The sequence below is a fragment of the Lipophrys pholis genome (assembly GCF_963383615.2).
Source record: "Lipophrys pholis genome assembly, chromosome: 16".
NCBI lineage: Eukaryota > Metazoa > Chordata > Actinopteri > Blenniiformes > Blenniidae > Lipophrys > Lipophrys pholis.
The window spans coordinates 13,611,330-13,638,606 of record NC_137634.1 but is presented as its reverse complement, the minus strand read 5'-3'; the positions used below and the strand labels follow the sequence as shown (position 1 = coordinate 13,638,606).

At 40.9% G+C, this 27,277-nt stretch overlaps 1 protein-coding gene across 1 annotated transcript; it reads left to right on the top strand.

Annotated features, from left to right (window-relative positions):
• The first annotated feature begins 66 nt into the window (after positions 1–66).
• Positions 67–26,775, top strand: ppp3ca (protein phosphatase 3, catalytic subunit, alpha isozyme). Its single transcript, XM_080483211.1, has 14 exons — positions 67–456; positions 6,243–6,443; positions 11,879–12,003; positions 12,099–12,210; positions 12,606–12,751; positions 12,835–12,974; positions 20,346–20,423; positions 20,541–20,635; positions 22,540–22,665; positions 22,762–22,839; positions 23,854–23,938; positions 24,086–24,183; positions 24,893–24,943; positions 26,046–26,775. The coding sequence occupies exons 1-14, from the start codon at positions 402–404 to the stop codon at positions 26,222–26,224; spliced, it is 1,569 nt and encodes a 522-aa protein (XP_080339337.1). The 5' UTR covers positions 67–401; the 3' UTR covers positions 26,225–26,775.
• The last annotated feature ends 502 nt before the right edge of the window (positions 26,776–27,277 follow it).

Here is a 27,277-nt window from a genome sequence, read left to right as displayed (position 1 = left end):
CTCTCTCTCTCTCTCTCTCTCTCTCTCTCTCTCTCTCTCTCTCTCTCTCTCTCTCTCTCTCTCTCCCTCTCTCTGCGCGCATCCTCCCCCACATGAACAGCTTAGCACAGCAGAAGCAGCTCCTCCAGCATCCAGCATCCAGCAGCAGCAGCAGCATCCATCCATCCACCCATCCACCCCTGCCTCTTCCTCTTCCTCTGCCTCTTCCTCTGCCTCTGCCCGCCCGCCCGCCTGCCTGGGGAGCAGCAGTCCGACCCGCCCGGCGCAGCAGCGACGCACGGAGGGGGCGCTCCATCTGAGTGATGCCACAGCACCAGACGCGTTCGGAGCAGAAACACTGAGAGCAGAGATCCTGAAGGAGGGAGAGAAAACGCTTCAGGCTCGGAGACTGCAAACTGCCCATGAAGATGTCTAACGCTGACATCGTCTTAAACGCCACCGACCGGATGGTGAAATGTAAGTTAGCCTACATTTCCCCCCCGTTTGGATGTATTACATAACAAAATGTTGTGGTTTTTTTTTTTTTTTTTTTTTTTTTGCTCCGTGTCGTCGCAGTGGCCTGTTATTATTGTCATTATTATTATTATCCGTATTCTATTTTATTTGTCGTGCGTTCGTGGTGCATTCGTGGTTGTCAAGTTGCGTTCACGGAGGCTTTGATGTTGATAAACAATCCGGTTTTTCTTTGCTGCACAGCCCCCACGATGAAGCAGCTGCAGCTGCAGCAGCACACAGGAGAGCACCCAGAATATATTTATACACAGTATATGGCTGTAATTGTACCAATTTATTAATGTTTTGGTGGTGCCCGTCACGACTCTGGTGGGCATGAGAGAGAGAGAGAGAGAGAGAGAGAGAGAGAGAGAGAGAGAGAGAGAGAGAGAGAGAGAGATGGGGGAAACCGGGCTTTGTGGTGGGAGCTGGGGCAGTGATGCAGCAGGATTTCATGGGCTCTGACAGGGCCAGCAGAAGAGGAAGAGGGCATGAAATTGACATTTAATGGGGTATATTTTACCGGGGGTGAGTCATGTTTTCATTTGATTAGAAAAGAACTATAAGGAATCCCAAAAGCTCAATCAATGGATGGATCGATGGAGGATGATGAAGTGCTCACAGTTGCCATAACTCACTTACAGCCCCGCTTCATTGTGACTGTGGATCAGTTCGCAGTCAGCACTGTGCCCGAACACACACACACACACACACACACACACACACACACACACACACACACACACACACACACACACACACACACACACACACACACACACACACACACACACACACACACACACACACACACACACACACACACACACACACACACACAAACACACACATTCGGTATATTACCATAATGGCCAAGCAGCTCAGTCAGCATGAACAATTCTGTCCTTTAGGCTCTGGAGTTGCAGAAACACAAAGTATTCTGCACAGTGAGATACAGTTATGTGACAGTGACTGCAGATATATATGTACTGTATTTATATATGTGAGCTGTTGCAACTGAATAGGCTTCGCTTAATCATTAGATGGACTGGTCACAAAATCATCCATTCATAATTGAACTGCACTGTGCGACGAGTGTGATGAAACATCCCAGGACATGTGAAAGGCTTCCTAATCTGTGCCTTTACATAAATATTCAAAATTTTACCAATTGTATAACCATTTCATGATCTTGTTTCTACTGATGAGTACAATAGTTAGTTTTTGACAGTGCATCCAAGTGCCCCACTAAATTTTCATTAATTTCATTATTTAAATCAATAAGAAAGGCAAAACTATTGTGGTTGTTTATTGCCAAAGCTTTACACACATCCAGGGATTCAAAAATATGTCAAACAGAAGGTTTATATTAGCAGATGTGATGCAGCCAAGAATTCTGACTCAGTTTTTCTGCTTTTGTAACATGGTCATGTAACACTCTGGATTTAGGAGTTTCAAACGCTTAAACTATCATGTGTTTGTTTCATTTTTGTGCTTCGTTCTGCTAAAGAACTGCGAGATAACAAACCTTTTGACTTCAAATAGCCAATAGTTGGGGCCTTTTTGAGTTATCATCTGCTACAATTCCAATTTATTGTGTTTGTTTAATGCTCTTGCTTATGCCGAACAGAATGTTGTTGCTCGGCAGATGTATGAATATTCCTCTTGTTGGTTTCATCTGCTCTCCTATTCCTGGAGCTGACTTTGATGACATAGTCGACACCAAGTTTTCGTTTTTACAATCCCTAAAGACTGAAAGAAAGAAGCGAAATCACACATCCAGCAGGTGATCAAAGAGAGCCATCAAGATGCCGGGACGGATATTTCCTACAGTTATTGTGTGTGGTGCGTGTAGCAAAGTACCCAACAGTGACACTACAATCTACTCCAAGTTATTTTTATCCCTGTGCACATAGTGCCAACTCAAACTACAGCAAGTTCCTCGCCGGTTCTCTTTTCTCTTACATGTTTTAACCTGACAGAGCATATCTAAAGAGATACAGTAACTGCTGGCCTTTGCAGTTTGTTTTTTCCACTGCACTGACACTACTACTCCTGTGAGGCAACCAGAGGCAAAATCAGGTGACTCGTGTCGGAGGGAAATGCATTAATCCACCTGGAAACTTTCTAAATATGCCCTTTAAACGTGATATAGGTCAGTGTAAAAGCCAGCAGGTCTGTCAGTAGTAAACATGAAACTGCCGACAAATAACACTTATATCGACATTATTAATTCATTAATACTCGTGATGCAGCAGTAGTTAGGTTTTGCAGAACATATCTGCTTTAATCATTTATGTTGCCAGAGAGGGAACACTCATTTCCACTTCGAATTTCATCCGAAGCAGGTCGGAGATGGTGGAAATTTTAGGGTGAAACAAAAAGGCTCACATGGCACTATGTTGAAAGCCTAACACTCAGGTCCATGTATGTTAATTGGGCCTCTTATAAATGCACGCTGTCTAGTTAATCCATTTAGGTGAACCCGTCCAGCACTTTGTGAATGACCCCATGATTCCTCATTAGCAAGAGAAAGACACCTCTTTTTTTTTTATTCTACAAGGTGGAAACTTCTCTTCACAAAATGCCTTTTGTAATAATGATAAAAAGGTAAAGGGTCTGAAGCTCACACTCAGTCTCCTTCCGTGATCTTAAAATTTGAGGTGTTTACCCTCTGAGTGCTCCCCCCCGTGGTTCCATGTGAGGCTTCAATGCAAATTGCAGTTTTCCGTGGTGGTACTGGCTGTACTTCAACAGTCAGCTGCTGCTGCGGCTGCTGTTGCCCGGCAACATACAGTATTTCATAGTTCAAGTCAGCTCGGCTGCCGAGCAGAAGTCAGCGTTTCATCTCGCCACCACACGTCTTTATCGGCGTGCCTCTGTATCTGTGTCAACATATGGATGTTTCCGCGTGTTGCTGGAGAACATCGGCTGAGGAGCCGTGTTTTTAGCAAATTTATCTTTCTTCGTTTTGCAAGAGACAATTGCTAAGATTAATATCCTTTATAAGAGCATCATGCTGCTGAAACAACCATCGCACACAGACAACATAACGATGGTTGTACCAGCGTATGATGTGTACCGCTGCTGGGATGCTGGTGTTGATCAGCGCTGAGACGATGCAGGTGGAGATCAACAACAGAACAGCATAAACCAATATGGAGCGGAAATATAGTTCTGCCGGCCCACACGTGCCTCATTTTCGTCCAATTTAGTCCAAATTTTGGTTATCATGCTGGCATTTTGAACCTCGTCTGAAGGAGGGATATGAGCTCCTGCGTCGTACTTTATCTTTAAATTTACCGAATATAATCGACGTAACCCATGTAACGTTATTCAAGCACATGGGTTAATGCCCTTTTGTGTCGTTACGCTACATTCGGTAATTGGAAGATCCCGAACACTTCTCAGTACCTCACGGGCTCAATCATTTCCTCCTCTTTCTGACTGTGTGGAGTTTGTACTTGCTGCTAAAGTGTCAAAGCACACATCGCCATCACAGATACACACTGCACGCTGTGAAAATCTTTTTGTCCCAATAAAGGCACTTGCCGAGGCTCGCCTCATTATCCCAGGAACACTGACTTTGAGACTTCTCTAGTCGAGCATTCATTATTAAAGAGCATGTTGATCATGTTCATGTTCAAGCTTCAGCGTCGAGACTCTTCCTTTGTCTTCTCTTCATTTGGCTGTGCCGAGCGGCCTCTGTTTGCTATGCACTGCACAAATCTGGCAAGCAGACCCTTACTCCTGAATATAGCACTGCTCACGGCTTGTACCATGTGTACATATGCGAGCGTGCATTTGAGTTGAGTTTTTATTTCACAAATTCTCTGACTGGACTTCATCAGACTTTTTTTTATTTTTTTATCCTTCTTCCCATATAAATTATTTACAGCCAAGACACTTAGGAAGAGGTTTCGATGTTAAGCCAGATGATCTGTAGATTAACATCAATACACGGGCGCTGAAAAGCTCGTCGGGTGCAACGCACAGCGATCAGCACCAGATCTAATAAATAACCTTTCTCTGCTGCCGAAGGAATGATCCGCGGTTGGCTTTCACACTCTCGCAGGCTGTCTGTTGGGTAGGTGACTGGTGCATTTTAATGGCCAAAGACTTTAGCAGTCCAGGGAGAGTGCTGGATGAACAGCGTGCACAGATATTTTATCCAGCTCTCTGAAAATACTGCAAGAAACCATATATCTGTCCTTGAAGAAATGTTAAGTGACTGTGTTTTATGTGTGTGTGTGTGTGTGTGTGTGTGTGTGTGTGTGTGTGTGTGTGTGTGTGTGTGTGTGTGTGTGTGTGTGTGTGTGTGTGTGTGTGTGTGTGTATGTGTGTGTGTGTGTGTGCGCGCGCCAATTTCTTCCAGCTTTACACATTCTCAAACTACAGATAAGATCAACGGGAATGTGGACATTTACTTTTTGTATCACTTTAACCTTTTATCTGGCAAGTAACCACTATTGATTACTTGTGCGTGTCTGTATGTTTTCTTCTAAACTAGCAGTGGTAAATTGAAGGAAATATTACAATGTAGAAAGAAAAAAAAGTTTTGCGACTTTTCGAGGCAAGTTCTATTTTTGTAGAATGTATTATATTAATGTAAACACCATAGTGTTTGGCACTTTTGCTTCAACGGTGCATCTCTTGTTCCCAGTTATTTCGCATGGCTGTGCTTGAACAAAACTACTGCGAGTGGCAGTATATATTTTAAACGAATACCCAAAAAGCCTAGTAAGTTATAGTGTACTTTTTTTTCTTTTTTTTTTACACATTGTACAACAACACGTTGCATTGTAGGGTTATAGTATTCAATAATTTAGAATTCCATTTATAGCTCTTTTAAAGACAACTACAAATGGAGAAATATGTGTGATTGTGATCAGTTTCACGCCACATAGTAAAACATATCAAATAATTCTCATACTGACTTAAAATTCCTGAAGTATAGGAATATCCTCCACCAACACCTTCGGGGTAAAATATGAAATTTACACATGTTTTAGTGACTGCTTTGAATAAGTTATATATTATCAAAATAAAAAAAGAAGAACAGGTCTAACCAGCATTGACAGTGGCGTTGTTCCTTTCAGTTGTGTATAAATGAAACTAGGCCACCATTAATGTTCTAAATTACATCTATGCTTTGTCTGCTGTGCTTTTTCCAGCATGTGAGAACGGTGACATTCTGTTCATGCAAGCAACACCATGTTACATTTAAATATTTTCCTACAAGCCTATCATTAATGGCACACTGCAGAAATACAAGCAGTGATATGCATACAAATTAAACAACTAAATGTAAATGTAAACTTCTGCATCAAATAATAATATCCGACGCATATTTTTGAATATTTTAATGTAATTGTAATTCTCGCTTAAATAAATAACTCTTTGCGGTTCATTATTTCTGCATGGGGAAGAAGACCATGTTTATAAGAATGTGTTGCATGCCAAACATGCACAGAGACTGTCACAACAGATGGATGCAGCGGCTTCATAATATAGCCTTCAGGCAAAACATAGATGGAGTTATTGCAGATCATATTTCTGCATGACTTCCTTGATGATTTATCATCTGCAACATCTCTGCGTGCTATTTGCCATATCGCCACAGTAGCAAAACATAGAAAAAAAAGAAAAAAAAAAGAGTAAAAAGATTCTTGTTGCCGTTAACAGTAACCATAGTAACTGTGATATCCCCTGTCTTTAAATGTCAGTAAGTGCCTCTTCTCTGTCCTCAGCTGTCCCCTTCCCCCTGAGCCACCGCCTTACGATGAAGGAAGTGTTTGACAGTGAAGGGAAACCTCGCGTGGACCTCCTGAAGGCCCACCTCACCAAGGAGGGACGCGTGGAGGAAGCCGTGGCTCTTCGGATCGTCAATGAGGGGGCGGCGATCCTGCGTCAGGAGAAAACCATACTCGACATCGAGGCACCGGTCACAGGTATGAAATCTTGGACCTGATGTTTGACTTTAAACTGTGAACGCCGGGTACTTGAAATGATTCAGCAGGAACAACACAAGTTATGTGCATTGGGCGTCCCAGTAAACCAAATGAAATCGCTACAGCAATTTAAAGATTAATACAAGGGCCAAAGAGCGGGCTCATGACATGTGGCTGATATTTGTCTAAATCAGGGGAGTCAAACATGGTTCAGGAGCCAAAACCGCCACCAGAGTGTTCAATCCAGCTCACTGGGCCATATCGCAAGTAGTGAAGATTGTTTGCTTATTTTTAATAAAAGCATGTTCTTTTTCAAAGTTTTCCACAACACAGACACCTGAAATTATGCGACTGATTGCAGCAGTGAAAGCTGATTTTCCTAAGTTGCCAACATATCTTTGGAATAAGATAAAAAATAAGATTTCAGATCCCTACTTTTTTTTTTTTTTTTTTTTAAATATCAAAAGAAATCTCATCTTATTCATGATAACTTTTGTAAAACGTGTGATAAATGTGAACGCTTTCTGAATGTGCTTTCGCCTCCTCTTCACTTGGGGAGTTTATTGGAATTCATTCATGACTGGCCTAAATGAAAGAGATTTCATAGTCAGGACTGTTGAACTGTGACAGTTTGTTTGTGTTGAGCTTTAAAATAAAAATACAAAAATAAAGCATTTATGTGACAGTTCGTATCTGAGAGAAACAGAAGCTTCATTGGCTGGTTTGGTCTCTTTCCGGAGTTGAAGTGATTCTCTGATGTTCAACACTTTTGTTCAGATTCTTAGTGACATGCTTCATTTTTAAGCAAGTTACCTGTCTACCTATATGTGACTTAATATTTAAAGATAAGTTATTATAAAATTATATAAAGTGGCATTAGAAATTGTGTTGTGGTATAAGAAATGCAACGGCTAGATGAACATTAAAAAGCACAGTGACACATTGGCAACCTGTAAGCAGTGTGACAAGCATTCTAGTGCAGAGGCAGCCTTCATCATATTGGAACAAATGTAGAAACTATTGGTGGCTGTATTAAAACCATGATCTAATTATGGTCTAATCATGGCCTAATCATGGTCTAATCATGTGTGTTGTTGGCACAGTGGTGTTTTGTTTGGCACTGCGTTCTCACAGTCCAATGTCAGGAATGGCTTGGAGTCTTACTTTCAGGCTGTCGCCCCCAGGCCACGGAATGACTTGCCCCTGTCCCTCCGCACGCTTGATTCCACAAGTTCTTTTAAAACGCACTTGAAGACGTTTTTCATTTCAGAAAGCTTTTGGCTAAATGCTTTTCGCACTTTTACTTTAATTTATCAAATTTGTGTGTTCTGTTTTATTGTTTATTGTTCAGTTTATGTGCAGCACTTTTAGATTTTTTTTATCTGTGAAAAGCGCTTTATAAATAAACTTTACTTACTTTCTTACTTATTTACTTACTTACTTACTTACTCTGTGGCTCTCTCCTACAGTCCAAAGACATGAATATTTGGTAAACTGTTATTTCTCAATTGGCCAGAGTTGTGTAAATGTATGTATGTATGTATGTATGTATGTATGTATGTATGTATGTATGTATGTATGTATGTATGTATGTATGGATGGATGGATGGATGGATGGACGGACTGGACTGAGGGTGTATTTAAATCTAAAATCCTGGTTTGAGCCTACCGAGCTCAATCAAAAATAGAATTTACATTATTACAACCTGAAACTTCTCCACTGTATTTCCATCAAAACGCTCAAATTTGATTGCCCATCTGACTGCATAACTTATAAAATCAGTGCAGCGTGGCACTCAGGTGGTTGATTTAATAGGCCTTCAGCTCATCTGCAGTGTGCATCAGGCACTCCTCCTCTATCAGCAATACATAACTCACCAATCCCCCACAGATCCATCTCTGAAGGCGTCCATTCAGGCCATTTGACACGACTCTTCGTCCTCACTCTGGGACCTTAACTTCGGATGGAATACAAGATTGTGACCTCGGTGGAGAAATACGAATGAGCCACTGAGTACCAATTAGTTTTTTTCTCCTACGAAATCTGACTGTGAACCTACTCTAAGTTCTTCAATCAGCTTGTGGCTGTTGCTTGTGCACCATTTCCTTCCTACACTGTGGCCCTCAAGTGAACCTTTCGTCAGCCTTTCCAGAGAAAATATTCTGTATGTCAACGACTGCCGCTGGACCACTGGCAAGTCAGCAGCCTTCCCCTGACTGCAGTTATTTGCACTGACCTGGATTTGGAATTTCATAGTATTTATGATATGATATGACTTGTTCTAATATTCAGAGATGTTTGTCATAATAAAATATATCTTCTCAACACACTTTACATGTCATTTGTCCAGAATAAACAGATTATTCACTTTCTGGACCGTCACAATTTACAGAGATTGTCCATATTTAGATGTTTGGACATTTGGACAGATTTACTACCTCATAGTTTTAATCTCATAGTACACACATCTTCTGCATGTAACCAGTCATAAGTTGAAGGTTTGGACCACAAAAATGAGATTTCATTAAAAAAAAAGCCAGCTGTTAAAAAGAGTGGTTACCTTCTATACAGGAGGAATATGCTTGGACCAAATTTAGCTTTTCATGGTAAAAACTTGAAAGTTGATAATTAAACTGAAGGAAAGTGAGGCACTGGGTTTGTATTACGGCCGTTTGAACGTGTACAAAAATGAACAAGGCATCCGACGGGAGCCCAAGTCACGAATAGACATAGATTTAAAAAATTTTTTTTTTAAAAAACAATTTATTTAAAGGTAGCAGGGACCTGTCACTTTCAGGCAAAGTCCTCATTATCTTGTCAGAGAGGTCCATGTAAATTAGCTCGTCGGTACTTCAGAAGCATTTTTTCTCTCTTTGATAACTTTCTACTGGTGAACAGGTTTGAGTTATGTAATCTAAACTAAATCCCTGACTTGGTGGAAATCATGCAAACTTCTTATTTTGTTCAAAAGTAGTTACATAAACCAATCAGCGTAAATAAATCAATGTTTGAAAAATAAATTGACCTCTAGGTTTAGACTGAATCAGATGGTCATCAGTATCATAAACTTTTAAGTGCTATTAGCTGTTTGAACTCGAATACTGTAATTACTTTTTAGCCGTGTTTTTATGGTGCTTGGAACTTGAAACGTTACCAGTTAAGAAATCCCCACTTCCAATTTGGGAGCATTCGCGTCACAATAAGATATAGCCACTAACAGAGCCATGGACATCTGTAGATGAGCAACAAATGACATTTTCATCATCCAACAAAAACCAACAAATGAAAGAAGTCAAGCTTGTGCTGTCAATGTTATCAACAGCACTTAGCGCTTTCAATAATATTTAAAATGGACCTTTTCTCGTTTTGTTGAAATTATGGAGGCATTACTCTGTGGCACCTGTAACTTAAAACATACTTAATACGAATTCTTACTCTGCTTTAAAGGTTTCTATTCATGTGCTAACCTCTATAACCAATGGCACAAAGTAATTGTTTAAAAAAAAAAATAATGCATGTTTTTTATTCAAAAATTTGTCGGATTATTTTGGCAGTACAATTAAAAAGTACTTAAGGGATATATTTTGGATATATTTTGAAACAGAAACTGTGTTCTATTAAATACAGATGCATTTAGGACCCTATCAGATCAACTGTCATAATGGAGTGCAAGTCTGGTGTGTTGAGCCAAACCAGAGATGACAAATGGATGAAATGCACGTTTGGCTTGACGAGAAGTCCCAGGCTTCTCATCTTGACTGACATCATGAAAACGGAGGCTTTATGTATTACCTATGAAATATTTATGATGAAGTGAGAATTGTGCACGGGTGTTGGTACATTTGTTTTAAGTCGCTGTGAGGTCCAGCTGTGTTCGGATGTACCCGCTGCTGCGCGTGTGTGTGTGTGTGTGTGTGTGTGTGTGTGTGTGTGTGTGTGTGTGTGTGTGTGTGTGTGTGTGTGTGTGTGTGTGTGGGTTACTTACATGCGTGTGTTTCATGGACTTGCATGCACGCTTGTGCGCATGTGTGCGTTTGATTGCTTTAGTCACACAAGCAGTCTCCCACTCGCGTTGCTCTAAGCTTTGAGTGGGCGAAGGCCACTGTGGAGATGATAGGGGAGACGGAAAAGCGAGAGGAGATGGAGGATGAGCAGAAGAGAAGGAGACAGAGAAAGATGATAATGAAAAATTGAAGGCAGAGAGGAAATGAGATGTAGGGTTGCACTAAAGAGCTGTGGCGTCCGCTATGAAGAAGTGTATACCTCCCCGAGGCCTTCAGATTTTTCTGCATCTTCGCTTCTGAGGGTCCTTTCAACCCAAAAAAAAAAAAAGAGAAATAACTTAATGCAGTGACCCATCATCCCAGTGCTTGAAGTACTTCCAATTTAATGAATGTGTTCTGACTGTGTGAATGTAATTACAATCTCTGAGAAGAACATGTATGTGCAGGAGTATTAAAAACATCACTGATCTGTTGGCAGTTTTATATCAAGTAGTCACAAAATAGACATTATTCAAATGTAAATGTTGATACGATTAAAAACTTACTGGCTTGTTTGTGCTTTTCTGTTGACGCTTAGCAGGAGAAAACTCTCATCAATACATTATTATGACAGGAAGATATTTCAAAGCAAATAGGTGAAGTCTGCTCAGCAGTTTTCCGCTGCAGCTACTTCCACCATTGCTTACATAACATCTACATTCCTTCGTTCTCGATACGCCGTTATTTATGACATCCCGTTTACTGCTTCTTCATCCTAATTGCACCAACAGATATCATCACAACAAAACATCCTCATCAAATACCAATCATGAGGTCTGTCAAGCTAACACAAACTCCGTGCAGTCGCGCCGCCTGGCTCGTCTGTTTACGATGCAAACACCCAAAAAAAAAAGAAAAGAAAATGGCACGGAAAAAGAAGAGACACACACACCTCTGGTACAAAGTGTACTACTTGACGCTGCCATGAGATCCTGACAGAGTATGGTCCTTCACTTTCTCCTCTTTTGTCTTCAAGCGTTCAGAGCCAATAAAAAAAGCTGATGTGAATTTCCTGCTCCTCTCCCAAATGCTCCGAATTTACATAAACTCACACATCATCATAGGCGTGTGAAAAAGGCAATACCTACAGACGGATTAAAAGAAAAAAGAAACAAACACACACACACACACACACACACACACACACACACACACACACACACACACACACACACACACACACACACACACACACACACACACACACACACACACACACACACACGCAACATTTTTTTGTGCTTTTTTTCAGGCTGCAGCAGGACTGAGGTTTTATGTAAGAAAGTGACCGTGGTGTGCAAACACGCACACAAAGTACAAAGACGCACATAAATATATTCAATGAGACTTTCTGATTCTGTAACATCTGCTGTCCTTTGGTTGTTTTGCAGTCTGTGGAGACATCCATGGGCAATTCTTTGATCTCATGAAGCTGTTTGAAGTGGGAGGATCACCAGCCACGACGCGGTACCTGTTCCTCGGGGACTACGTTGACCGTGGCTACTTCAGTATTGAGGTGAAAACCCGCCAGAAAATTATTAAGTTTATCGTGTGGAAGACACAAACAGTACAAAGAGCATTCAAACTAACACTTTGTGTTTGTTCTCGCAGTGTGTTTTATATCTTTGGTCGCTGAAAATCCTCTATCCAAAGACGCTATTTTTACTTCGTGGAAATCATGAATGTAGACATTTGACAGAATATTTCACCTTCAAACAAGAATGTGAGTACCTCGCCGTGTTGAGCACTGAAAATGCAGAGTTGATGGCAAAGCACATGCATACAGTACCTGCACACTAATGCATTAACGTGCGCATGGTGCCCAAACTCTGGGCAAATTATATGTAACCCCCCCCCCCAAAAAAAAAGTAGATTTAACCACAGACATGAAACTGTGCCAACTAAATTAATAATTTAAGCATAATAACACTCATACAAACCTGTATTTATGTAAGCTTTCTGAATAATTCAATTTCCATTCCCTTTTTATGCATGCTTATTACAGCTTGCATAAGTCCTCAGAAAGACAAAAATCAGATGCTCGCGTGTAAATGTTGTTCTTCCAGTGAAATGAATTCTCAGCCTGACTCAGCTTATCTCACGTCTCTCTCGTGTTAGGTAAAATCAAGTACTCGGAGCAGGTGTATGACTCATGTATGGATGCATTCGACTGCCTTCCCCTGGCTGCACTCATGAATCAACAGTTTCTGTGTGTTCACGGCGGACTCTCACCTGAAATACACACTTTAGATGACATTAAAAAGGTAAGAGCCGCCCGCTTCGCGCACAACTCCAAGCTGCCTTGTTTGTACGTTGAACCTGACACAAACGTCTTGCATGTTGGAAGTTGGATCGGTTTAAGGAACCACCAGCATTCGGGCCCATGTGTGATCTGCTGTGGTCCGATCCTCTGGAAGACTTTGGCAACGAAAAAACCCAGGAATATTTCAGCCACAACACGGTGCGAGGCTGCTCCTACTTCTACAGGTGAGTTACTTCTATTCCTCTGTGGACCGGTCCATTCCAGCTATCTGTTCTAAGATTCTCACATTATGATTCTCACAGGTTTTCGAAAGGATGTTTGTCTATAGCATTGGTCGCCTGCAACTTTGTGCCTGTGAGCTTTGAAATGAGTTGTTCAACAACATACATATCACATGAATCAGGGTCTTAAAGCATCACGAGTGGGACTGGACTTTCACTCTTAATTTCATGAACTTCAGCTGGTTTGATCCGTTCATTTGGGCTGTAAGTCGTCCTCAGAGGTTGACAAAAGTAAGGATCTAGTTTCAGGACTGTAAGAAGCAAAAAGAACGAGAGTCAATGTAAAAAGCAAAACACTCTCAAGAAATGTACAGAAACCTGAAAAGGACAGGGACTTTACTATTGTGCTAATTGCACTTCAGTTTGAAGAGAACGGAGGACATCAGCTCAAACTGTGAATGTCTCTACAATAAATCCTGTGTAGTAAAAATAGAGTAAACTAAAAGGGGAGACACAAGTTGGTTGACTGTGAACTGAAATACTTTGTTCTCTGCATCACACATTTTTCAACTTTGTGCAATAAAGAGCGAGAAGAAAAAAGAGATTGTAAGTAAGACCGACACAAAATCAAGATACTGAATAATCAGTGGTGATGAGATCTAATTTCATCTTTCAAGAAGTATTTAGATCTCTTCTTTCAAGACATTGTTCTTAACTATAGGCTGGAAATCAACGTTAAACTGAAGATATGTAGATGAATCTAAAATAGATAACATGGTTATGAATAACACGGATAATACGGATAACTGGGCAAATCTGAGAAGAGACAGGCCATCCGAAGAAGGGCGTCATCACCAAGAGGCCTTCATGAAATGATCAGCATGGTTTTGAAGCTGAAATACAGTGTTTGCGACTATTTAGGTCATATCGCCTGGTGGTTAACATGATTGATAAGCGGTTGTCTTTTTGATTTGCAGAACAGATTGTTACGGAGAGAGAGAGATGGCTGGATGATTGTGGAGTCGAACAAAAGCCGAGGCAGAGAGAGGATGGAGTCACATTTAAATCATAATAGCAAAGCGAATGGGGAATGAGCTTGTTTCACATTTTATTCAACCCCTGCGACAAAAGCGCGCAAAAAAGCAGAGGGAGTGAACGCCGTACTCATGTCGCTGTGGGACGGGAGGGAGCTGCGGGGAAGTAGGTGGAGGTGAGGAGAAGAGATTAGTTGGCAGTTATGGCGAGAGTTTCTCTTAATGAACGACCAACACAGCTACAGGCCTGCGTGGGAGCCGTCGTCCGGTTCGAATCATGGGGAGGCTTATCCCTGCACTGAGGAGGAGATGACATCCTGAACACAGCATGCAGGGATACTCATTTGGTTTGAATTTTGTTTCGTATTTTAAGGTATCAATCGACGTTCATGAATCAGCTCGCAGTTTTATTTAATCTTTGTTATTAAGACAACCAAACACTGTCGGCTCATTGGAAAACTCCTTTTTAAAGGCCAGTTATACATTTATTTCACACATCTCTGCAGCAATAAATGCGTCATATATGTTTATGTTATGGCCAAATAGATGTGCCACATTATTTCCCAAACTAACAAACATAATTATGAACATTATGTACATTGAGATTGCCATTTTTTAGATGTAGGGGAAAAAAAATTACACACATGCTATTAGTTTCTGCCCATTTTCTTTGAAACAGCTTTTTTTATTTTAACATACTTTAAGGTATAGGAAAATATTATATATGGCCACAAAGAATTGGATTACATGCACTTTGTACATAAACACAGTACAAGATGTATAGTATGTCAGTTTGTCGTGCCTCAGAGTGAGAAGTCCCTGGTTTGACTCTGACTCGGTCTTGGCGGCTCCTGGGTGCTGAGTTTGCATGCTCTCCCTGTGCGTTCATGGGTTTCCTCTTCGAGCCGAGTCCAAAAAACATTTTGAGTTTAAGCTGTGACTCTTAAGTACGTACGAGTGCGAACGTGTGGTTGTTTGTCTTCTCTCTCGTGCCACTCAACCCTGAAAAAGGCCTTAAATATCTCTCAACACCACCCAAGAATTGAGATTTTCCATTTTCCAAGTATGTCAATAACTCCCCGGTGGATTAGAAATGAGATCTACGGTATACAGCATGTACGCGTGGTGCCTCGCATGCTTCGGGGTAATAACTTCTCCGTTCTCTGCTGCAAAATGGTCTCCGTTATCTGTTTACAGTGAGGTAGGAGCTCTGTGAGGATTATTCTGTAGATGTGTGGAGGATGCTGCTAAAATAGTCATCTATCTCTCCGCGGCTTTGTTCTTCCTTCACTCTCAAACTTACCTCTCCATCATTATGACTCTTGCCAACCATACGGGGATGTACAGTATGGAGCGCCACATTCTCCTGGGAATCCTCTTGAAATGCAAGAAAATCCATATCTGAAATAGAAGTGGATGCAGCCGGGCAGAGAACGCCGTCGTTTTTATTAACAGTTCAATCAAGCATATGGTAGTTATTTGACGTTGAGCAACACGCTGACAATAATTCATGAACTGTTCATGCAAAAGCAGCCCGACGTGTTATTTAGCTCCCCATGTGTGTTTCTTAAAATCAATACTGAGCATTTTTTTAAAAGTGGCTGAAAATTGCTTGTTTCTCAGAAGTGTGGAGCTCATTTAAGATAAAAAATAAATAAATAAAAATGTTTGAGTGGAAACAGGCAGTAAATGCAACGTGTTTATGCTCTCAGCTCTCCTGTGATTGTAGACGGTTTTTATGGAATAATGGCCAAATTGATGCTTTGTAGAACGGCAAATTGCTTGTATGAAAAATGTAACATTTCTCTGCCCTTCTTTTGGTGGAATGGTGTAATTACTACCCTTAAAAAATTAAAAAGCAAATTCTCCAGGAAAGAAGATTTTGCACATGGCTTTTATGCATTACATGTATTATTTATGTGGAGGCCCAGTGTAACTCCAGGGTTATCCTTTTCAATAATGTAATGTGATAATGTTGTACTACTTTTACCACACACGGGCCTGTGCTCCCTGCAAAGGGACAGGTTACCGTAATGGCATTACTTTAAACAAAACCGATTAATATTATAGAGTTAATAATACATTGTCTGCTAGATTTATGCTGTGAGCTTCAGCTTTAGCCTAAATTATCCCGTGTGCACACAGTATTTGCTGCTCTTAAACAAACTTAAGAAAGCTTTCTTTTGCTGTTCACACACGTTTGTTGTCGTCATTCATTCAGTCATTTGTAACATGAAGAACTGGTTTTATGCTCATTTCTGCATGACTGCTGAAAATCTGATCCCTCTCACAGAGGTGAATCCATGTTTAATATTGGACTTTATTTCTGAATGATCAATTCAAAACACACCTTTAGATGTCCAGCTAAGCGATGCAACGACAGCAGAAGTTAATCACTAAATAGACTGACTCACACAGCTTCCTGTTACTTGCGCATTATTAAGACATCACAAAAAATAAAGAAAGAGTAATACAAGAAATACTTCAACTAACCAGTTAAATGCTATCTGTATTCAAGTACTCATTTTAGTAACTTCTCCGTCACTGTTCAACTGAATTGCCACATAAAATGCAATGCATCTGTTCTGTCTTATACCTTTACCTCTTGCGTGACAAATTGAATTACTTATATAACACATTTTCAGTCTCAAAGCGCTTTACACTGTTTATGCGCACGCTCACACACTAATGGCCATGCAAGGTGCTTGTATACCATTGTGAGCAACCATGGAGTCCAGTGTCCTGCCCAAGGATGTTTCTACACACGAATAAAGATCGAACCAAGTAGTTCTTCCAAAACCTTCACATATCATTGTCATATCTGCATCAAAGCATAGCTCAGTTATGTATCTGTTATGTCGTTGTATAGAATCCGATGGGGGAAATCAATGTGATGACCACCAGATGGATTTTTTTTTTTTTGTTTAACAGTAGAAAGAAAAAAAACAACTCAGTTTCACACACTCTCAACACAGCACTTCCATCTCTGTGTCTCTTTCACTCATACTCACTTGTCCAATTCCTCGCTCACTCTCACTCACAGGCTCACCGACACATTGTGTGTGTGTGTGTGTGTGTGTGTGTGTGTGTGTGTGTGTGTGTGTGTGTGTGTGTGTGTGTGTGTGTGTGTGTGTGTGTGTGTGTGTGTGTGTGTGTGTGTGTGTGTGTGTGTGTGTGTGTGTGAGAGAGGGGGGTTGGATTGTGATGTGAGCCGCAGGCGGCATTGTGTATGTACTGTGTTCTCTTACGATAATCAATAGGTACCATGCGAGTGGAGAAGACTTAAATGAGTGCATGATTGTATGTTGGAATGTTATTCCTATGTTATTGACATAGATGAAACAACTACTCTTTGCAGCCGTCAAACATAATGGCATGTAAGAGTTGTGCAGAAATTGCCCTTATTTCTGTGGTAGAACTGCACGATCGCTGTGTTTTTAATAGAAGCTGTTATATAACATTTTGCAGTTCTATTAGGGTGCACTGTCAGCCATAGTGGAGCGTGTTTACAGCATATTCAGGCTGGTGTGTACTACAGCTTTTCCTGCAATTTATATGCAGTATTGGTCAACCCGGGAATGTTAGCCATATGACCTATATAAGCTGGGAGGATGGCACATTTTCGCCAGGTGCTCAGGGCACAGCAGTTCTCCTTGTTTTCCTCCAGGCACAAACCTTTGAGCACGCTTTAATATTTTACAAACTTTTGAATGTTTAATGGGCCCAAGGATAGCTGTGAATGTGAGGAAGTGCAGGAGCAGGGGATTGTTGCTGGGGAGGATGTACAGTATATTGTTGTGCGAGTCTGGACAGAAATCAGAGTGATGAAGCAATTATGATTAACTGGTCAATAACTCCAGTCATTTAGAGAGAAGAACGTGGCTTTGTGCTGCAGAGAGTTGATGTTTTTTCTCATGTTTACCACTTAGATCTCCATTTAACCTGTCAGTCAGACCTCACGAGCACGTTAAAGCCCACACCTTAACCAACGTTCACTGTGTTTTTTGTGTAGTTTTCTTCAAACTATCAGTGTATATCTGTGAAATATCAAATGCCTGGAATGAAAAAAAAAACAAAAAAAAAAACAACAACAACAAAAAAATGTCTTTGTAATTGAACAGAAATACAGTGAACTATGACCGGCAGTGCCAATCACCATTAAAAATAAGTGTTTCAACAGATTGAAACTAAAAACAACTTTTCTACCATTAAACTTTCTGCTCAGAAACCCAAGCAAGGATCATTTTATCACGGAAGTGTAATGGTACTAATTCCACAAAATGTTGGGGCAATGTTTAAATTGTTACTTGCAAATGTCATGAACCCATATTATACTTAGAGGAATATTACAGGAAAGTTATAAAGTCAGTTATTGAACGTACAATATCTAAAATCGGATGAAAGATATTTGCTATTTATTGTTTATTTGATAGTGCCAACTCATCTGTTACTAGTGAAGGTTAATTATGAATACGATGGGTTAAATTCAGAAGGATAATCACTCAATGAAGCATCTAAAATGGAAACATCTCAATTGAGGACTTGAGCAAAAATGTGCCATACCTATAAAAACAGCTCTTGGAGCTTGAGGACACCTCGTCACCCCTCACATGTCCCCCTATTTATTCCCCCAGCAGTCATTGTTTTATTCACATATCAGTTAAAAATTTTATTACAAAGATGAAGTTAAGAATCAAGTTAAATTCCACTTTTTTTTTGAATATGAATAACTTACCATTGACCTTAAAATTACCCTTAAATCAACATTCATACCAACACCAACCCAACCAACTTGCTTTTATTATCTCTGGTATTTCATATGTGCATACCTCTTATACCTTGTCATTTAGTGGCTAACGCTCTGGCCTCATTGGCGAAATGCCACCTGATCGAGACTGGTTGTGCTGAGGGGGCTCTTCTGTATGACGCAACCTCTGTATACAGGTGTGGTTTCCTGTATGCACGGTGGTTTCGTTCCACAAACTGAAAGCATGCATTTTAAGCTGATCCGATGACCCTAATTCGCACGTACGTGTGAATGCGATCGCGTGAGGCAATTTCTCTGTGTTTGGGCTGTGATGAACCGGATGACCTGTCCAGGATTTACTCAGCATTTCACCCCTTTCTCACTCCTCTTTGATCGACAAACCAGCTGCTTTGATTCTCGTCAGTCAATATCCGATGTTTGTGGGAATCGTGCAGCTTTTTAAAAATTTGAATCACAAAATATTAAATCTGCTCAATTTGTCGTTTACAACCATGAGATGAATTGAGCCATCGCGTAGATAAATGGGTGTTTATCATTATTGTCCATGGGACAAGTCAGCAGCCATCTGGTGAGAGGAGCATTGAGGACCATTGTGGTGTGCAGCCAGTGCAGGAATGACAACAACGCATTATAACCACCTTTGGGGAAATGTTTCAGTTAGGAGCACCACAGCAGATGGTGTATTGAAGTTTTCCCTAAATTATTACGGTGACCTGTCAGTACATGACTTCATATTTTTGTATCTGTGTTTGTGGCTCTATTTGCTGCGGTGAACATGCCGTGGCTGATCATGGGTTCATGGATGCGGACATCAGTCACCAGAAGCAACTACTTATCTTGTTTAAGTGAATCACAGGTTGCCACATCCACAATGTTGTAGTGAACCCTTCCAGAGGAGGAGCGGTGTTTTGTACACTGTCAGCAGAAGAAGTGCACGTCCACAATGAGTCATTTAAGTTTATCAGCAAAAAAAAAAAATGATAAAAATGATGCTCAACATTTGTGCTGTAAAAACCTAATCTTGCAGCAGCACAACTCGCAGCCGTATTAAACAGGACTATAAAAAAAAAAGACTGGTGTATTAGTTTTACATGCGCAGCAGCTTTTTTTTTAACTCCACATGGGACCGTAGCTGTGAGGTTGGTTGTCTGCCTGAGCCAGTTTGCCAGCTTCTTTCCTTTTCAGGCACATTTCCCATCAGGTTACAGCTGCGGGGCAGGAAGCTCTGGCTACCACTTGCTGGTTTCGCTTGTTTTTTACTGCAACAGGTAGCAGCTGGATTGGATTTTCACTCACTTGCATCACCCTCAGCAAGACTTTCATAAATAAATCCACGAGTGATTAATTTTTACTTTTAATTTCCTTGCGAGTGAAGCTGTGGATTAAATTAGTTACTTGCAGCTTAAGTAAAGTTATGTTTTGCAATTATACAACAGTTTGAATATCTTGTTTGAATCATGCTGATTTCATAATTAACTGAATTTATGATGACTTTTACATGTCTCCCACTAGCAGATTATTAAAACATTTACAAATCTTGTCTGAAATGACTTTTTATTCACTCTTTTTCAGCTACCCTGCTGTGTGTGAATTCCTACAGAGCAATAACCTATTATCAATTATCCGAGCGCATGAAGCACAGGATGCAGGGTACGTATTACAAAACACCGACCCACTCTGACAAAAACAGACACACAATTACAGGTGTAAAATATATATTTAAAAATGTTTTTTTCCTCCTTTCACCCCTACCTGATTGCCTGGAAGCTATCGGATGTACCGTAAAAGTCAAACCACTGGATTCCCATCCCTCATTACCATCTTCTCAGCGCCAAACTACCTGGACGTTTACAACAACAAAGGTCAGGAAAATCTTCACATTTCACCACTTTAAATACGTCTTTCTTTCAATCTGTAGCTTTAGGTTTGTGGAACGGTTTTTGGATACTGTATATTTTGCTGCAATAAGAGGATAAAAAAAAAAAAACCTTAAAAAGTGTCTCAAGCCCTCAAAATGCTTCCCATTACCTACTTTGACTCAGTTAGAAGGATTTTAAGGGGAGTGTATCAGTTCATATAACAGTATTTAGTGGCAAACAGATGTAAGAATGCATCTGGGAGCCCCCGTTTTGTTTGTGCTCCTGGATCTGTGTCTCGGTTGCTACAGGCTATGGGAGATGGGGAGCGTGGGAGGGACTGTCGACATAGCTGACTGTCTCCATGTGGCTTTATCCCTCTTGATGTAACAGTGTCAGCAATATCTGGCCTCAGTCGGGCCATCTAGTGGCTTAATATGTCTTTTTTTCTTTTGAAAACACAACTGGATATGAGCAGATTTGTAACGAGTTTCGGTAAAACAGTACACATCGTGAAACTATGCATAGTGCCTGCTGATAGGCCAGTAGGTTTTATCAGCAGAAGTGTTTATGTCGTAACAAATACCAAGTTTTTATTTAAATAATGAACAATTATTTATGTACATCAAACGTAAAATGCCCTTTGGCAGCTTATAAGCTTTATAAAAAAAAAAAAAAGAAATCACATGTACATTAGTATTTACAGTCATTGCTTAATACTTTGTTGATGCACTTTTGGCAGCAATTACACTATGATTAAATACGATGCCACAAGCTTGGCACACCTGTCTTTGGGCAGTTTGGACCATTTCACTTTGCAGCACCTCCTAAGCATCATCAGGTTGAATCAGGTTTCTCTGTACATTGCTGCATCAATCTTTCCCTCTGTCCTGACTAGTCTCCCAGCTCCACCACCGCATGATGCTGCCACCACCATGCTTCACTGTAGGGATGGTATTGGCCTGGTGATCAGCGGTGCCTGATTTCCTCCAAACCTGATGCCAGGCAAATCAGGCCAAATCGTTCATTGCTGCTTTTTAATAAACACCAGACGGACTGCCATGTGCCTTTGAGCAACTCGTGGTTTCCTTCTGGCCAATACGGGGCTGATTGGTGGATTGCTGCAGAGAAGGTTGTCTGTCTATTTATGGACGATAGAGGCCACTGAGCTCTTTGGGACATTCAGAGTAGCCAAAATGTTTCTGTGCCCTTCTCCAAAGCTGCACTCAGACCACCCTGTCTGGAAGGTCTTCACAGTTCCTTTAACGTCATGCTTGTTTTGTGCTCTGACATGCACTATGTGCGACCTTATATAGACAGGCATGCGCCTTTCCTGTTCATGTCCAATTAACTGAATTTATAACAAGTGGACTCCAATGAAGCTGTAGAAACCTCTCAAGGGTGACCAGTGAAAACAGGATGCACCAGAGCTCAATTTTTATTATTAAGAAATGATAAACTTGCACACATTGAAAGAAAATGTTTTCCACATTGTCATTATGGGTTACTGTGTGTAGAATGTTGTGGTATAAGGCTGTAACAAAACAGAATGTGGAAAAAGTGAAGCACTGTGAATACTTTCTAGCTGCACTGTATACCACTTTATAACTTGCCTATAGATGAACTTGCATTTTGCGGTTCTAGTTTTCCTTCTGTACTGAAGCAAGTAAGCAGGGTACCTGTATTTGACAGACAATTGCTCTTGGCAGTTGCAATCTCTTTATCGCACAGATTTTCCATGCATCTCAGGCTTATCGTTCATTCCGCAATGAGAGCACTTCTCTGACTTCAGAAATCTAATATTACAACTGCACTCAACATATTAGAATTGTGTTGAATTCTTAAAGTATGGTCAGTGTGAGAGTCAAATCATTATTTTCTAATGTGTCTCTTAACTGCTTCATCAACAGCTGCAGTACTGAAATATGAAAATAATGTCATGAACATCCGACAGTTCAACTGCTCACCTCATCCCTACTGGCTTCCCAACTTCATGGACGTCTTCACCTGGTCTCTGCCATTTGTTGGAGAAAAAGGTAATAAGTTGTGTTTTTTTTAACCCCCCTCCAAAACAAAGTGGTCCGTCAGTTGCTTCTAATACGACTCTTTCCTACACATTGTTTTCTCTGCAGTCACAGAAATGCTGGTGAATGTGCTGAGCATCTGCTCTGACGATGAGCTCATGAATGACGAGGACGAGATATTTGATGGTAAAAATGATTTTTGTTTGTATCATTGGCCCATTGGAGGTTCCGCTTCTCGCTTCATACACTTAACTTGACCAGTCAATGGAATCTGTCAGGCCATCTGCCCACATATTCCGTGTTCTGGAAACAAATACTCAATAACACTATTTTACAACCTGAAAGATTTTATTTAATCAGTAGTTTTTGACAAAGGGCTTTCAGAGGGATCAGTTTCATTATGTGAGCTGTCTTTATGTACTTTATCGGGAGCTCGCGGCTTGGCTGAAATCTCACCTGTTACTTATTCAGAGGCAGCACCTTTTTCTCGGGCTCATAACATAAAGTTAACAAAATCTCTCACTGACAGGATTTCTTACAACTACACTGCCTCTGATGATTATCATTTCCACGTCTTTTCATTGTTTCAACACTGGCTTCAAGTTAACCAGAACTGTATAGTAGTATAGTAAGTAGGACAGCAACCGAGTCCAACATTTCTATTAATATTTCATTTTCCAAGTATAAAGTAGAGTAAGACAGCATGTATTTCATATTAGAGTTCTATAAAAATCTGTTTTAAATACACCAGACATAAAACTCTCCACAGCAGGGTTGTCAGTTGGACCAGTGAAATGGTAGGATAATAAACTTTAACTACAAATTTTTTGGACAGCTACAAATTGTACTGCATTTGCACAATTGGAAAAAGTTTGTCAAAAACTTGAACAAATTGAAGAATTTGAAGAAAAACTGTGCAACATCAACATAACACCTTTTCCAGCTGTGCTACCTGGTAAGAAATCCAGTAAAATAGCTGAAAAACAAAACATTTTGATCTATAGTATGGACACTTAATAATAGTATTTTTTTATTCTAATACCAATCTATCATAAAACAATACCTTACTTATGCATTACTAATATGCACGTACTCTATAAATACTGTCATATTTGCTATATGTTCTGTGACTCAGTGGGTTATGACTGCATCTGTTCAATGTGAGAAGCTGACAATGACACGGCTCATATTTGTTTGCAGCAAATGCAGCTGCAGCGCGTAAGGAGGTGATCAAAAACAAGATCCGAGCCATTGGGAAAATGGCCAAGATGTTCTCTGTTCTCAGGTTAGAGTTGCTGTGTGCGTGCGTGTGCGTTCATATATGCATGCACTTGCTGCATATCGGCTGCTCTCAGAGATTATACGTTAAGTTTGATCAAGGTTCGGCAAAAGATTTCCTGACCTGTTTGGGTGTCTTCATTTTTTCCGACAGAGAGGAGAGTGAAAATGTGTTGACGCTTAAAGGCCTGACGCCCACTGGTATGCTGCCAAGCGGGGTTCTCTCCGGAGGCAGGCAGACTCTGCAGAGCGGTGAGTAGACGAGGCTCAGCCTAAGCCTCTCCTCCTTCATACATAGTCCCAGTCCCAACATTGCTCTCCTCTCTCTCTCTCTCTCTCTCTCTCTCTCTCTCTCTCGCTCTGTGTATCTCTGTTTCGCTTCTCGACTCCAACAGAAGATTAGCCACTGAGCAGTGTTTTAGCTTTCTGGTAATGTGCTCATCATATCAGGATCATAGCAGGATCATATCAGGAGAACCCTGATGTTACACACCAAAATCCTTTTCAGGGTTTCTGTTTACAGCAGCAGGTTTCTGCAGTCACATGATGTTTCTGCATCACAGTAGCTATTAAGACTTGTTGGCATTGTGCAATTAAAAAAAAAACTGTCTATAGGGATCAGATAATGCTAGAAATTAGGTTGCTTTGCACTTATTTATTGGTGATAGACGAAGATAGAAGAAGAATTGGAAAAAGTCACCTCTGTTATCTTACCTGAAATCTGTTCCTCATGTCAGCATACATACATGTTTGTTTGTTTTTCCATATGAATTTTCTCACTCCCAATCTGACACTAACTCTCTCATTATTACCGCATGGCACTCCTCTGAGTTCAGCTGCCATCGCCACCGGACATGTAAATCTTGTTTGGCCTAACACGGGCCACCTTCTCGCCGGGGCTGCATTTTACATTTGCATGGCTTTATCAGGAGTAACCTGCTCCCCTCCTCCCCCCCTTCAGCCACCATCGAAGCCATTGAAGCCGTCGAGACGCATGATGAGGACGGAGAAGGTAAAGCGGTGCTCCCCCATCCCACCTCCACTCAGTACATTGGCAGGTTCGCCTGCTCCGCAGATCACCTACCTCCGACATGTTCATGCTCACAAACGGATCCTTCACCGCACTCACATCTCTTGGCTGGGTGCAGAAAGTGGCACTTCACTTTGGTGGCGATCAGGATCTTAAAACTTTAACTGTGAATTTATTTAAAATTTCATAAAGATGACATTAGACGCGTCTTTTATTTGTAATGTAGGTCACCTCATACACGGTGACATTTTCAGTTTCGTTTTCATTTTTCTTGCACGCGTCTTGAGTAGCGAACAGTAAAATACATATCACAACTGGCAGTACTCGCAGGGTGGGGAGCTGGCGAGGGATAGTGCGCATGTGTTGACACATGCACTGAAGGTAAGGGACGCTGAGAAAACACCATGTACACTGACAGAAGAGTCTCACAGTCCACCAAAATACCGATTTTTCACACGTACATGGACTGTTGTATGCATTTGTGCTCAGGGAAACTGAGTAAGACGGAAAAGGTTAGAGGAAATATAAGTAGCTTTTTAAAGTATCAAGTGCAGCTCATAATAAATTAATACACCGCAAAGACGTGCTGCAAAGAGATGCATGGCTGAAGCGCATTGTTTTTAGTTTGGCTTGTAAAAGGCCTCCATCTGGTTTCTAAAAGTGTTGCATGCTCATGAACAAGGAACAGCCTGGGACATTGACATGAAATATGCATCCTTAGCCAGGGATCCAGACTTGATTTTTACTCACTAACAATGAAGCTGCAGTTTGAAACAACAGAAAGCACATTTCCCACTGATTCATACATCTTGTTCAAAAAAGGAGGCAAGGTAACAACGTGTTAACTAGATTGTTAAGAAATGGGTTCGCATTTCTTTTTCACATAGAGGGTGAGTTCCAGTTGGTAAGATTTTACTTCTATTTTGTGAACTTTCCTCCTTATTTATCTTTATTTGAATGATTATTTGGCCTGTGGCATTCGATATCTTGAGGCTAAACACAGCACGAGATGATATTAGGGAATGCTCTGTGTCCACGCCATCACATTAGGATGCTGATCTCTTCGTGTGTTTTCTCTTTCCAGCTATCCGCGGTTTCTCCCCACAGCACAAGATCAGCAGCTTTGCGGAGGCCAAGGGCCTGGATCGCATCAATGAGCGCATGCCCCCTCGTAAGGACGGGGTGAACCATGTGGGTCACTCCATGGGAAAGATGAATATGTCCGAGGCGAACGGCACAGAAGACAGCAGCAACATCCAGTGATGTGTTGTCTGAGCCTCAGAAATCATGCCGCCATTGCGCTGTGCAGCAAGACTTTGCTAAATCTGAATTCAGGCCTCTGAACATAGAAATAAAACTGGCCCACAGATAGAACATGAAATCTGCCGCAAATCTTAAACGGGCGAAAAAGGTCATTTAATTCATGACAGTATGTCATCGCACAGTTGAGGGAGGGGGGGAGCAGGGGTTTACAGGAAAAAAAAGGCATGGATAAGGAGAGGCCAGCAGGCTGCAGCTTGACTGGAAGGAGTGTGGTTGAGGGTTGTGTCTGCCTGTTGTTTCCCTCTCTCAATTCAATTATCAATTGGGTTGTTGGGAGTTGTGTTGTTTTTGGGTGCCGACGCCAGTCTGCCCCTTTATTACAGGGCCTGACAGAAGACATAACTGCAGTATCCATGCCACAAAAATAATTTTACTGTTTTATAAAGTGTTTATGATGAATCACTCACCAGTTCACTTCACAAGGACAATAATCTTGTTTACCCACATGTTTTGCTAGTATTAGGTCACTCCACTTTGTGGGAATGAAATGCAAAAAGGAAGAAAGCAAAAAAAAAAAAAAAAAGAAGACAAATGCATACCTCTTTAAACTTGCAGTGCAATCTTACCAGTGGACTTAAATTTATTGATTTACCTTGTAGTAAGATGCTGTCATCCTGCAAGGGAGAGAGGACAGGGTGCTCACAACTCTGGCCAAACCACCGCCGTCTGACATCAAACTCCACCTCACAGGTTCCCACCGCTTCTTTTCTCATCTCCCTCATTATCAGTCATCCCCGAGCATGACTTGAAAGGAGGACGGGATGAGAGAAGAAAGGGAAAGTCTGGTTCCACTGCTTACTGTAGATACCTCAGCAACACATTTTAACTACCCAGATTTAACAATGAAAAACGTCACTCCAGCCCAGACAAAGACGCAAGTAAATCTCAACGGGTTTTGCATTTGTAACCGGATCATCTTTAAAGAAATGTACTTTCTCTTCATGAAGCATTTCACAGTAGGAAGAAAATATGCGTGTTTGATCATGTTTTACC

Bases quoted from the DNA above. Each gene is read 5' to 3' on its own strand.
- ppp3ca (XM_080483211.1), top strand. From the start codon at position 402: ATGAAGATGTCTAACGCTGACATCGTCTTAAACGCCACCGACCGGATG. The intron at 6,444-11,878 runs GTATGAAATCTT...GTTGTTTTGCAG, and splicing joins CATCGAGGCACCGGTCACAG to TCTGTGGAGACATCCATGGG. The intron at 23,939-24,085 runs GTTAGAGTTGCT...TTTTTCCGACAG, and splicing joins AAGATGTTCTCTGTTCTCAG to AGAGGAGAGTGAAAATGTGT.